The sequence below is a fragment of the Lissotriton helveticus genome, chromosome 3_1 (assembly GCF_964261635.1).
Source record: "Lissotriton helveticus chromosome 3_1, aLisHel1.1, whole genome shotgun sequence".
NCBI classification, from domain to species: Eukaryota; Metazoa; Chordata; class Amphibia; order Caudata; family Salamandridae; genus Lissotriton; species Lissotriton helveticus.
The window spans coordinates 1,773,706,071-1,773,719,728 of NC_136061.1; the positions used below are offsets into that span (position 1 = coordinate 1,773,706,071).

A 13,658-nucleotide genomic window follows, 5' to 3' on the forward strand; every position below is an offset into this window, starting at 1 on the left:
CCTTCGACACCATATCCCATGACGTCCTGTTAGAACGACTGGCCGGGATTGGTGTCGGAGGTCATGTCCTCAGATGGATTCAGAGCTATCTAGCAGGGAGACGCTCCAGGGTCAAAACAGGACCATTCTCTTCAGGGGTGATTGGGAATGACAAAGGTGTTCCCCAGGGCTCAATTTTGAACCCTACCTTATTTAACATTTATCTGTCACCTCTAGCTAGGATAATCAGGGACTTCGGCTTTGACACGGTATCTTATGCCGATGATACCCAGATCCTGATCACCCTGAACTCAAACCCCTCAGATGCCAAAGTGAGATTCTGTAAATGCATGTCCGCGATAAAGGAATGGATGACCAACAATTACCTAATGTTGAATGCCGGCAAAACTGAAATAATGCTTTTCGGTGCAGTCAATAAAATATGGTCTGAGGAATGGTGGCCACAGGAACTGGGCCTATGCCCAACCCCGAAAAGCACGGTCCGGAATCTCGGCGTCACTTTAGACGACAAACTGACCATGGCCCCTCATATAAACAAAGTGGTCCACACAAGTATTGGCATTATGAGAAGCCTAAGAAAGATCTTCAAATGGCTACCTCTGATATATCGGAAGCCTCTGATTCAAGGCCTTATCATAAGCCGTTTGGATTATGCCAATGCATTATTGGCAGACATAAACGAAAACGCATTGACCAAGTTGCAAACGCTCCAGAATTCAGCTGCAAGGTTGACCCTGAACCTTCCTCCGCGCACCCCCTCAGCTCCATGTTTGAAACAACTACATTGGCTCCCAATTAGGAAGCGCATTAGGTTTAAGATATGCTGCTTAGTGCACAAGTCAATCAATGGACTAGGACCCAAATACCTGAAGAACAAATTGCATGGATACTGTCCAGATAGAACCTTACGTTCATCCAATAAACACCTCCTAAAAATCCCTAAGGTTCGGACAGTGAGAAACGGGGATAGAAGTTTCTCTAAGATAGGCCCTGTCACATGGAATTCCCTACCACTGGCTCTAAGATCAAACCCCAACCACAAAACATTCCGTAAAAATCTCAAGACATGGTTATTTTAATCGGGGACTTAGCTCCCATTCGTTCTGTTTTTCTTTTTGCCCTCTGTCAGCGCTATGAGACCGAATGGTGATTTATGCGCTTTACAAAAAATAAAATACATACAAATACAAAGCTGGGGCAGACCTTTAATCCTATACAGCAAGGGTTTCAGGGTATCAGCATCGCTTCCTGTGAGAAGTAAACGGTGCCACTCCGTGCAGCTGGCGCAAAGTATTGGAATGCACTCCCAAACAAAATCACTTCAAAGCGCCCGCTTTCTTCCACCTTTGATGCGGGTGCTCAAAATGTTTAAGTGGGAATTCCAGATGACAATTGAGGAGCACGAGAGGCAGCGGTTAATGGTGGTCTTTGTCAAGAATGTAGACTTCTGTTTGTCACAAACTCCGGTTCACCTCATTCAGCACTCACTGGACAATGGCGGGCGCTACTCGCTAATGACAGTACACTGCGCTCTGTTTGTGTTTGTTTTTTTGTTTAACTTTGAAACTGAGCGCGGCACCGCTTCACGGACACCACGCTCTGATTATTTATTTATTTATTAACTTTAACACTGAGCACGGTGTCCTTGAAGCGGGCTCCGCGCACAGTGTTAAAGACACTGCTTTTATCCAACAACACTTCTGACTATTGGTTTGTTGTTAGTACAGTGCATGCTTCAAACTGGATTTTAGAATTAGATGTGGGAGTACACTGGTGATTTCCCTATGACACCCCCACACACAAACCCAGTCCCAGAGCCCAAGTTTAATTTGGCCAAAGACTTTCACCATCTTGAAAAGGCCCGGACACTTGGAATTACGGGCCTGTTAGCAGTAAGGCAAACAGGAACTACTGGAAAAGTGGGTATGGTTGGCACTGGGAGAATATACCCCATTGGTAAGAACGTTCCCAGAGGTCAACCCCACCTACTAGATGTTGATAGACACTTCCTGGTCTCCAGGCACCCTCATCAGAACATTTTCTGGACCTGCAGAAGATCAAAAGAGGACTGGACCTGCTGTCTGTGACATAAGAGGAGCCGTGAAGTACTTGACCTGCTCCTGCTTGTACCCAGGACAAAGAAGTGTAGTCCAAGGTCAGTTAGTTGACCATTGTGTGGCTACAGGGAGACAACAAGCTGCAAAAGGTCTTTTTCTAGAGGGGTGCAGTATAACAAAAATCCCAGTGGGAAAATAAGTTTTCAAGGTTTTTTTTACACCCTAAGTGGGTCTCGAAATGTCACTCATTCCTTTCATACCCCAACATCATACTTCAATCAATATACCTATATCTACCTGACAGACCAGTGAGTTCAATTTGTATGCAATTTATTGGGTTACAAGTTCATAAAAACATTTTGTAAGTATTTTTTTCATAAAAGGCTAAAATTCAGAATGGTACATATCAACAAATTATTAAAAACAATATGCAGTCACAATAATCACAACAACATTATACAAAAGCATGAAATAAGTTCATGAGAGAGTATTGTACCAGACCTATACACTTGGTCTTAGAGAACTACACATCCCCTATCATGCTTATATATTTCTCAAACAGCACTTGACAGCATTTGTGCATCATCGGCCGTTCAAGTAGTGCGAAGCAAGGAGATTGTGCATTAATTCATGTGCGTTGACGCGTTTCGATGGATTTTCGTTTTATACCATCTTTATCAAGACCAAAACTTCACTCTCATTAGACAGGAAACAGTTGTGAATGGCAAAATGCCTTCTATTGGTAAGGGTAACTATTGAGTTGATACCACGGCTATTGTCACCCAGTTCGGTCTGACTCACTCCTTGGGTTTATGTTCAAAGAACTTTAGTTCTCAGTGGGAGCTTAGTTGACTGGGCGTGGATCTTGGTTCAGCTGTTAGATTGCTGGTTGTTTGGTTGGTTGCATTAGTGTAATCACCCCTCAGTTTCAGAAACTTGTAGGCCTCCTGCTCTCGGAGTGCCTTTCGAATCCTCCTTTTTAATTTCCGGAGATTTCCGGAGATAGCTCAAAGCTGGTTGGTTGAACCAACCAGCTTTGAGCTATCTCCGGAAATTAAAAAGGAGGATTTGAAAGGCACTTTGAGAGCAGGAGGCCTACAAGTTTCTCAAACTGAGGGGTGATTACACTAATGCAACCAACCAAACAACCAGCAATCTAACAGCTGAACCAAGATCCACGCCCAGTCAACTAAGCTCCCACTGAGAACTAAAGTTCTTTGTACATAAACCCACGGAGTGAGTCAGACCGAACTGGGTGACAATAGCCGTGGTATCAACTCAGTAGTTACCCTTACCAATAGAAGGCATTTTTCCATTCACGACTGTTTCCTGTCTAATGAGAGTGAAGTTTTGGTCTTGATAAAGATGGTATAAAACGAAAATCCATCGAAACGCGTCGACGCACATGAATTAATGCACAATCTCCTTGCTTCTCACTACTTGAACAGCCGATGATGCACAAATGTTGTCAAGTACTGTTTGAGAAATATATAAGCATGATAGGGGATGTGTAGTTCTCTAAGACCAAGTGTATAGGTCTGGTACAATACTCTCTCATGAACTTGTTTTATGCTTTTGTATAATGTTGTTGTGATTATTGTGACTGCATATTGTTTTTAATAATTTGTTGATATGTACCATTCGGAATTTTAGCCTTTTATGAAAAAAATACATAAAAAATGTTTTTATGAACTTGTAACCCAATAAATTGCATACAAATTGAACTCACTGGTCTGTCAGGTAGATATAGGTATATTGATTGAAGTATGATGTTGGGGTATGAAAGGAATGAGTGACATTTCGAGACCCACTTAGGGTGTAAAAAACCTTGAAAACTTATTTCCCACTGGGATTTTTGTTATGCTGCACTGTGATAGTGCCCCAGTCCCACTGGGTGTCTGAAGGGGCTCCTCTCTTTTCACTACGTACTTTTTCTAGAAGTCCACAGCTGACTAGTGGCAACCGGACCTACACTGAACCCGGCTGTTGCAATCTGCCTAACACCTTTTTAGTCTCTAAGTGCCTCCCCTGAGGTCCTAGGGTGGCTTTAGAAGTGTACTCTTGGTTGATTGTGACTTAAAAGAGACTAAGTCCGAAGGTAAAATCGTTGGCCGTGACAAAGCTGGTTGGTGTATCCATCCGGCGCACTATATCAGTCAGCCTGACATTTCGCCTATGTCCTGGTCTACCATGACTATTGACTATGATCTGCTGTTTACTTTTCCTTGGTGTTAGTTCTACTTAAAACTTTAACAATCCATACCTCCGGATCCACTCATTGGATTTTTGTCATTTTGGTGTCCTTGGTCTACAAATCTTCTCTGTCGCTTAATATGGCCTTCCTTTAAAAACAGCAATATTTTGATAAACTGGAGCTTCTTTCAATTTTTATTTAAAAGCATGGAAGAAGATTGTTTTTAGGGATGAAGGAATCTATTAGCAGAGAGATTTTATGTTTAAAATAAACAGATTTGCGCTCCGGTAAGTAGAGAAATCCTCCAAAGGAGTTGTTGGTTGGACGTTTCATTTTGACTTTTTCTTTTCCCACTTCTTTTTGTCAATACTTTCATCTCCCTGTCTGAATATGCACTAAATTTAAATACATTGTTATTAAGGATTAAATGCAAGAAGATGATAAAACATATTTAAAAATGTATATTTTGTCTATAAAAATGCCTCTCTGTATACTTTACAAATGACTATATTCAAAATTACATTTGAAATAAATTACAAATATGTTTAAATAGGCAAACTTGTTAATTAGACAGGACAATGAGGCAACTTTTTAGAACATAGAAAACCATTATGGACAACACCATTTTCAAACACTTGGAAATTTTAAATATAGAATACAAACACATGGAAAGGAGTGTTTTCAGTAACTGGTTTAATTCAAGAAGTTGTAGCAGCAGAGATGAGAAACATTTTCATATACATATTCAGCCTTCACTGTAGAGTGAATGGTTCAGTAACTGGTTTAATTCGAAAAGTTGTAGCAGCAGAGATGAGAAATATTTCCACATACATATTCAGCCTTCTCCACTGGAGAGTGAATGGTTCTACAACTGTCTTTTCCAGCAGGATGCCTACCAATGTAGGCACATTATTTGAACCAGGTGAACACTCCAGTTATTTACTAGAACTCTATGACCTTCACAGACAGCTATTAAGGGATGAAGCCATAGGGATATATGGGTCAATATTATAATGAGGCATCTCTCAGGTACCAGCTAAGATTCTCTTCAGTAGATTTTGAACAGCTAGAAGCCAATCAAAATGAAACCATAAAGTAGTGTTTAGCTGTCTGATTTAGAATCTTATGTAGCATGTGTACGCAGAAGGCAGCCACAAAGACAGAAAGCTGTACTATAAACTAGAACTTTCATTTATGTGACGTGTTTTCAGACATCCTGTCACATGACATAGCACAGTTTCTGCCTGTCACCCTACCACTAGACTAGGAGTGCACAGCACACCTCCAGGGCGTCCAGACCCATGTCTGACATTTGGATTATTCCCATAAAACAGATTTGCATATAACAAAGGTCTTTGAAACAAATTTACATAGTTGAAGGTTATCCTTTAATTCTGGATAAATCCAGTCCTACTGGAATCCCCTTTGAAACCTTGCATTACACTATCTACAGGCACTAACCTTTCCGACAGCCAGACCCAACAATATAGTGAAATACAATGGTAATATTTACACAGCAGCTCATTTATCAGTCTAATAAGAACCACTTTCACATATTTAACTTTGATTAAAGCACAACCTTTAAGGCCCAGCAGGTGATATTCACCACTGCTGCAATATATTTCGGAGGCAAATGACTCCAGTCAATTTTTTACCCTTGATTAAAGAGGGAACGTTTTATTTCCGCAAGGTGAAAATTAATTTTACAACCAAAATGGAGCGATATGAACAGGAGAATGTTTTATAAATTCGGGTTCTTCATTAAGCACTGCAGAATTGGTATGGAAATATACCCACTACTGATGTATCACAGCAACACGCGTCTGAAAACCCAACTTAAGGTATAAAGTTCAGGGATAATGTCCACATAGCACTTTATTGAAATGTTATGGAAATGAAGGACAAACATATCCACCACTAGTAAGAAAGGATAGAGCTAGAAACTGTGTAGCCTCTGTACTAAAGACCAGGACCTGCATTTACTATGGATTGCATGGGCTCTCATGAGGCGCTGCACAATTTTGCACTGTGCCTATGGAATTTTATAACGGCTAGCAAATAGACACAAAGCGTTGAGCTGCTTTGTGCCCCAAAAGTGCCGGCACAAACAGTGAATAACCTCCAAGGTGTTTATTTTCAACTATCAAGTTTAGTGTTTCCATATATTACTTTTAATAGTTTGTTTAAATTAAAGTTGTGTGAAATTGTTAAAGTTTACCAGAATCATAAAGGATAGGCAGGTCTTCTTTACTGTATCTTGCAAAGTTGCCTGAAGCATTGTGGGTAGTCTGCAAACTCAGATGCAGCTTGCGGGCCCACCTGGCCTTTTAGGCACTCTGCGCATAAAATCACTTTCGCATGACTGCTTACAATTTTAGGGGGAAATGTTGGTATACGTCCTCTAGGCAGCACCATCAAATTCATAGGAATGGAGCAGGGCAGGCATGAATAGATAAGCGTAATGCAAGTGTATGACTGTATAACCGAACTTACGTTTGTGAATAAGGCCTCCTTCTACAACTACCGTACTACACCCAATAAAAATGAATAAGTTACACACATTCATGCCATATCGGTGCAAATAAATATTCTCAAGTCAATATTACATGTGAACATATCGATGGGTAACTGTGAATAACAGTGATATTATTTCACCCAGGAGTTCTGGGTGACCTGAAACAGACGACAAGAGTAAAGCTTGAGTTGTCTAAACTATCACTCTGAACCCGAGGTGGAAATATACCCTTTATTCACACTTATACATGAATAGGTCTATGCTATATATGGATTCAAAGCCCGTCCACTATTGTAAACTGTGGCATTTTAAACATGGAAAACACACTATAAGAGGGGGGGTGCGCCAAGACCGAGCAAGCTTAATGCTGTGACGTAATTGCAGTGAATAACAACATTTTGAAAGCCTGTTTAGGGCAGTGGACGGGTATGGGATCAATAATAGATAACATTAAAGTGCTTGATAGGTTAGACCGCCTTTTGACGTTCGGAGCTGACGGCAAACAGCCCGACATCACATTGCTCAGTCGGTAAATGACTCATCCACTCACCCCCACGCCGAGCACGGAAATTAATATAACTATCTAGCAGATTACATAGCAAGGAAAACATGACTACGCCGTCCCTTGGCAGACATCTTGTTTTGCACTGTTGTGTGCGCCTTCTCTTTGGGGAAAAGCAGCACATCTTGTAATTATCAAAACGTATTCCCAGTGAGAAGGCAGTGGGGGCGGCTTCTCCTGCCTTCCCTCCCAGCGTCTACAACCAAAGGGCGTGAGGAGAGCTGTCCATCACAGCAAGGGCACTGACAGCACGTTCTACGTTTTGGTTTTCAGTGGAATTTTCAGCAAATAAAAAAAGGCTTTTACTGCCCCCACCAGGACTATGAACGTCCTACACTTAAAAGATGCTTAGTTTTCCGAAGAGAAAGAGAGGGTTCTTTCACAATATTGGTACAGCAGTGACAAAAATATAACTGAACACGTTTAAAACTGCTGAATTGACATTTCAAGTGACTTTGGAAAATGGGGATTGTGCACATCTTTAAAAAACACCGCAGATATACATTCTTTTGAGTTACAAATCCTGCTCACTAAAAAAAAAAACACGTTTAAATGTTTTTGGTGCTTGCAATCAAATAACAATATACAGGCAAACTATCACGTATGAAGATGCCTTACTTTTGAGACTTTGCAGACCCTCTAGCTAAACATGTTCGGATATTTCTATGCAGGGCCCACCACGTTGACGTCGATGTGTTTTATCCTTCAGGACGTCACCCACGATGCACAAAAGAACATGAATGACAAGCCAATGTAACTCAGCAGAATCCAAGTCATGTGTGGCATCTGAGCTGGCTGCCCAGGAAGACAGGTCCAAAATCAGATTCCAGTGATCTGCCCTGAATCTGACGAGGGCAGGGCGTTTCCAGGTGGGTAACGCTGGAAAGGTACTGTGACAAGGTACCACAGATAGGTGGGGGTTAGGGGGACCAAACAGCAGCAAAGTGTCCAGCACCTTTGACAGAGGGTGACCACAGCACCCTGCTTCTGGTGCCATGGGTGGTTCTCACGCATGAAGACTGCTGAACTACGTGCAGTGCGCCCAGAAAACCTCCACTTGTGCCAGGTAGGGTAGGGAGTCTGCCATGTCCATTTCAGCAAGGTGAGGTGCCTGGTGCAGGCCTGTGGAGGGGTCCTACCTCAGAGATGGGGGATCCCAAACTTTGAACACACAGATTATAACCAGGCCATATGACAGTCTGGGGTCTCAGCTTTAGTAAGGTGGCAAACTTTGGCCACAGATTTCTCTGTGAATTATCAGCATTTTGGATTTTGTTGGTCACAATCTTTGGCGATTCTGTACAATCACGGAAGAGGACAAATTATCCCGGCCATTATGGCGGTATTTTGAGTATGCTGGTAAGATTACATTCTGTCACACTGCGAGGACATGCTGGCAATGCTAATCGTGTATACTTACATTGTGGCACATTGTGGTTGTTTTTTGGCCATGTCAATAAGGTGCAGGAACATTCAGGTGCATCGTAGCTGCCTCTGCCATGACAAATTGCCACATTGTGGTTATCTGTAAGGGTTGCCGGTATGGTGTTGGCACACTCTAGCACATTCTGGGCCCCTCTTGGTCCTGTTAGTATGGTGTTGGTATACTCTGGCACATTGCGGGTGGTGTCTTTTGGCCATGACAGTATGGCGTCCATATACTATGCCACTCTCTTGGCCATGCTGGTATTGCGTTGGTACACTGAGGCACATAGTGGCAGCCTCTTGCCCATGCCGATGTGGTGGTGTTACATTCTAGCTAGAAAATCGTTGCTGTCTCTTGCTCATGGGAATAATGTCAGAACATTCTAGACCATTCTGGTTGGTTGTTGACTTATAATGTGGCATCCAGAAGATTCTCTGGACGTGCTAGCGAGGTTAACATCTGGTAAATGATGGGCTAAAAGTCTGTAAAGTAATGACCGAATGTCCCTATTATTTCAAAAGAGTTTCTTTGGCTGCAACGTTGCTTACTTCTGAAGGATGTTTGGTAGATACCTGCATGGACAAAAAAAATAATGAATACGTATACTCATAATCACCCAAAAAGGAAGAACCGTCCGTGACTTTTTTAATGTGACACTTCATGGTGAAAATACAAGACACTGTCACTCATGCTACAATCCTAAATCTAAACTTAAGACTAACCCATACCCAGGCCCTCAATTCGCCTTTGCCCTTTCAATTAAGGCCACAGTGCTATTTTTTTAAGTATACAACATTTTTATCGTTAAAATTATAATTCTTTTTTTATAAATTTACCTTAAAAACTTGTCGTTGTCGCTTTTCTTTGCTTTCGGTACGTCAAGAAGTATTTCTTTGATTTTCCTTACTTTCTTTCGCCCACAGTTAGCTAGATGAGTCTTGCTTGCTGAAGGCAGTTCACACACCCGACGTCTAGTCAGCGGGAGATTTCCCACCACCACTGATGTGTCAGAGAAGCCGTGGGATTTCCACTTCTGCAGGGAGCTCCAGCGGGGCCAAATGGCTGCAAACTGCGCAGAGCCAGTGATTGTTCCACTCGTAGTTTCAGAGATGACAACGATAATACCCCAGCGTCAGTCAGATGCACCTTCATAAACATGATGACGTGCACACCAGAGATCACAAAGAACGTTAAAATAGGGTGCGCATCCTTGCGTGCAGTTTTAACAAGAGACGTGTTTGGCCTATGCCAGTCAAGGGCTCTTTGGCATGGGGAGTGGGTTTCTCAGTCCTGTAGGCTTGTGCTTTACCAATGTTATGGATGATGTAGTATGGGATGGGCTCTCTGCCAATGTCATGACCTGTTTGCGGTGGGGTGCACTGTGCCCACACGCACGCTGGTGATAAGGGAGTATCAGATGTCACTTTTGTCTTCCGCTCTCTTCTTTCTTACCAGTCTCATGATGGCGCACGGAGCCGTGGGGAGGCCTCGCCGAGGAGCAGGGGAATGGGGCACTCTCTCTATCGGCTCTGCCCTCCGATGCAGTCTACCAGCCCATGGCACGCACCCAGCCAGTCCCAGTGCTGAGGCCAGCAGCCGTGGCTTCTTCTGGCGTCGCAAACTCTTCTTCAGGCGCTGCCCATGGGCTGAAATGTAGATCTCGGCCTGGGACATGCCAGTTCCCAGGCGGTCGATCCCGTCTGCGCGTCCGACAACGCGCAGCTCCGTCTGGACGAAGACCTGGTGCAGCTGCTGGATGTGGCTCTCCAGCTGGGACAGCACCAGGCGCCGGCCCTCCACCTCCAGCAGCCTGCGGCGGGCCTCGGCCACCTCCAGGCCGGAGCTGGGACCAGGCCTCCGGCCCGGACTGCCGCCTGTGAGGCTCTTCTGCTGACGGTGCCCCGGGCCTCGCTTGAGGCTTGCTGAGGTCCTCTGGGTCCCGTCACTGTCCCGCGAGGCCCTCTCATGCCCCGAACAAGAAGGACTATTGCGGCCACTCTGTGTCCTCGCCTGGAGTCTGCGCTGAGGGGATGAGCTGCAGTCTCGTGAGGTCCTTTGGAGGTCCGGCCTTCGAGAGAGGTCTGTGGCCGCTTGGGAGGGCTGGTGCTCGGGCCCTGTGGCCGGGTCGGTGCCATCTTTGGTCCTCTTGTGCCTGGACCCTGAAAGGGGACTGTCGCCCTCGTGCGTTGCTTGATGCTCAGTTCTTGGCGATGGGTCACTGTTCACCGAGTCTTGCTGGGGGTCGCATCCTGGAGATAGGTCGCCGGCCCCTTGTGTTGAGAGATGCACAGACTCATGGCACACGTCGCTGCTGGGTGAGGCCCTGGTGTTCAAGGGCTCTGCAGAGGGACTGATGCCCTCTACTGTTTCTTCTTGGCAAGACACTGGCAACACATCACTGCCAGAGGTGGACTTCTGGTTTCTCACCTCGATGCCCGCTGCTTTCCTATGATGCCCAGGCTCTGTGGACAGGTCGATACCCCCTTCAGCCTGCTGTTGTCTGGCCTCTGAAGGCATACCACAAGTAGAAATCACCTGCTCGGATTCTCCACTCATAATCTAGCCGACGTAAGTCCTTGGTCCCATGCCCCAGAAATGCCCTAAAAATGTGTGCTCAGTCACTGGAGTATAACTCCTCCAGGAGGTCAGAAAGGCTGTCACAGAGATAAGAGATGGTTTCGGCTACTTCAGTGGCGCTGAAGGCGCTTCTAGTTCGTGAGAAGTCTGCAGGGGGCTTGGAGCGAAAGGGAGTTGTTGTAAATAGCTACTAGCACCCCATCACCACGATGGGTTTCTGCGATTCCAGCGAGATCAACACGACATCTTGCTTCTCCCGAAGTGTTTGGTGTGGGAATGCACAGGATACTACTGCTTCCAGAGGATCTGGGGAGAGGGACGATTAGTGGCCGGCTCTGCCACGGGCAGTGAGAGGTCAGGGTCCCAGCCGCGGTGGAGAGGTCCTGGTGCCCCCAGGAGGATCGAGGTGGGGAGGCAGGGTCCAAGCCCTAACTAGGAGTTTGGGATACAAATTGGACCTCCCATCCTTGGGGGCGATAGGTCCACTCCCAAGTTCCAGCTCACCCAGGAAGCACTTTGTGGATGCGAACAGACACAGGCCGGCAACAGCGGGCTCCTGCTGCCCTGGAAGGTCCGAGTGGAGGGATAAGGACCGGCTCCGGCGTTCAGCCCCCGCGCCCCGCTTCTCGTCGTTGTCCCTGCTCTGCTGCTCTCTCCCATCCTTGCGCAGTCCCAGGGCTCCCCCGCGCTCAGCGTCACCGTGGAAACGAGGCGTGACGTCACCGCTTCCGCACACGCAGACGCCCACCCAATCAGGGCTCGTTCTGAGCAGAGAGGCAGCCGCCCACCTCCCTCCACCTGGGACGAACGCCACCCCGGGCTCCACCACCCTCGTCTCCCAGGGGCCATCGCATCCTCTGAGTCACCGGTGCGCCACCTCGCTTTCAATTCAACTTTATCGTTATTTGAAATCAAAGACTTATTGTAGCCTACATAAAACACTACTAAACATAACGTTAATGAAACACTGATAAAATACACACATAAAACATACAGAGTACTTACTATGAATGTCGAAAGCTCCCTGCCGTTGGAATACCAAATGCATTTTAATTGAACCTTTTGCAACATTGATCCATGTACGTTTTAAATTCGTGGTGAGGAATTCATTTATCAGCTACTCCCCACTACCCCACCCCATCGGCCAGACTCACGGAACACACCACCTCCCTCAACCTAACCCCTTATCCTTTTTCCCCTCCCATTCTTAGCCCTCACCCCACTATTGTCACTCCTTCCTTCTCCAGTCTACATTCATCCCCCAACTCACCCACACCGCCTTCCACAAGCGCCATCACTCACGCTATCAACCGCCCCCTGTCCTCATCCCCGCCCCCTGTTCACAAACTCTCTCTTCCTCCGAACGCTACCCCACCTACTCGGACCGCAGAGCCCTGCTCCATCACGCGCACATCCCGTCACATTCGATCCAGTTCCCACCCCATTACCTACACCCCATCACCTACTCGGACCGCAGAGCCCTGCTCCATCGCGCGCACATCCCGTCACATTCGATCCAGTTCCCACCCCATTACCCGACTCAAACACTCACCCACTGCTCTCACTCCCAATTCCATCCCCAATCCAACACTGGACATGATCATCTCCACCCTCCTACAAGTCAAGGAAGAGCTCCACACCATCAAAGAACTTCTTCTCACACACCCCAGGCACCCACTACCCTACACTTCCCCGCCCAACAAGGACTCCATTCGCCCCTCAAACCGTTCCACCCTGCTCTCCCCGCGCTGGCCCTCTATCCCTGATCGCAAGGCCACTGGCCGTCCCCGTCGCACCCTAAACACCCTCTCGGGCCGAGACTTACACAATCTACTCTGCTCTTATGGCCCAGGTCCCACAAAACGCTCACCCACAACACACCTCCCCATACCCACGATTCTCACAAATCCCCTCAGGCCACCCACACTGAGCGACAGAAGTTCTGTCCCCTGTAATCTCAAAAATATCCCCCTCTCCTTAGAACATTCTCCCACCCTCCTCACCCCTAGACTAAAGTGTTTCCTGCTCAACTGCAGATCGGCCCGGAGACACTCCTCTGGCATCGCGGAGCTCATCTTATCAAGGGGCATTGATCTAGCCATTCTGACTGAAACGTGGTTAACTGAAACATCCACACCTATAATGGACATACTAGTCCCCCCCAACTATCTCATTATTAGACTCGACAGGAATGGCAAGACGGGCGGGGGAATCGCTTGCATCTACAGGAGCAACCTAGCTGTCACTGAAGGCCCCTCCCCCTCCCTCTCCTCCTGCGAACTCATCTGCCTTGATATTACTAGTGAGGGCAAACCTGTGTGCTCCCT

General features: G+C 46.1%; 1 protein-coding gene across 1 annotated transcript; it reads right to left on the reverse strand.

Annotated features, from left to right (window-relative positions):
• Positions 1-4,927: 4,927 nt before the first annotated feature.
• TRNP1 (TMF1 regulated nuclear protein 1) lies at positions 4,928-11,890 on the reverse strand. The gene is made up of 2 exons (XM_078682624.1): positions 9,591-11,890; positions 4,928-9,326 (listed from the first exon to the last, which is right to left on the reverse strand). Exon 1 carries the CDS (start codon positions 11,308-11,310, stop codon positions 10,168-10,170), a length of 1,143 nt encoding a protein of 380 aa, XP_078538750.1. The 5' UTR covers positions 11,311-11,890; the 3' UTR covers positions 4,928-9,326; positions 9,591-10,167.
• Between the last annotated feature and the right edge of the window lie 1,768 nt (positions 11,891-13,658).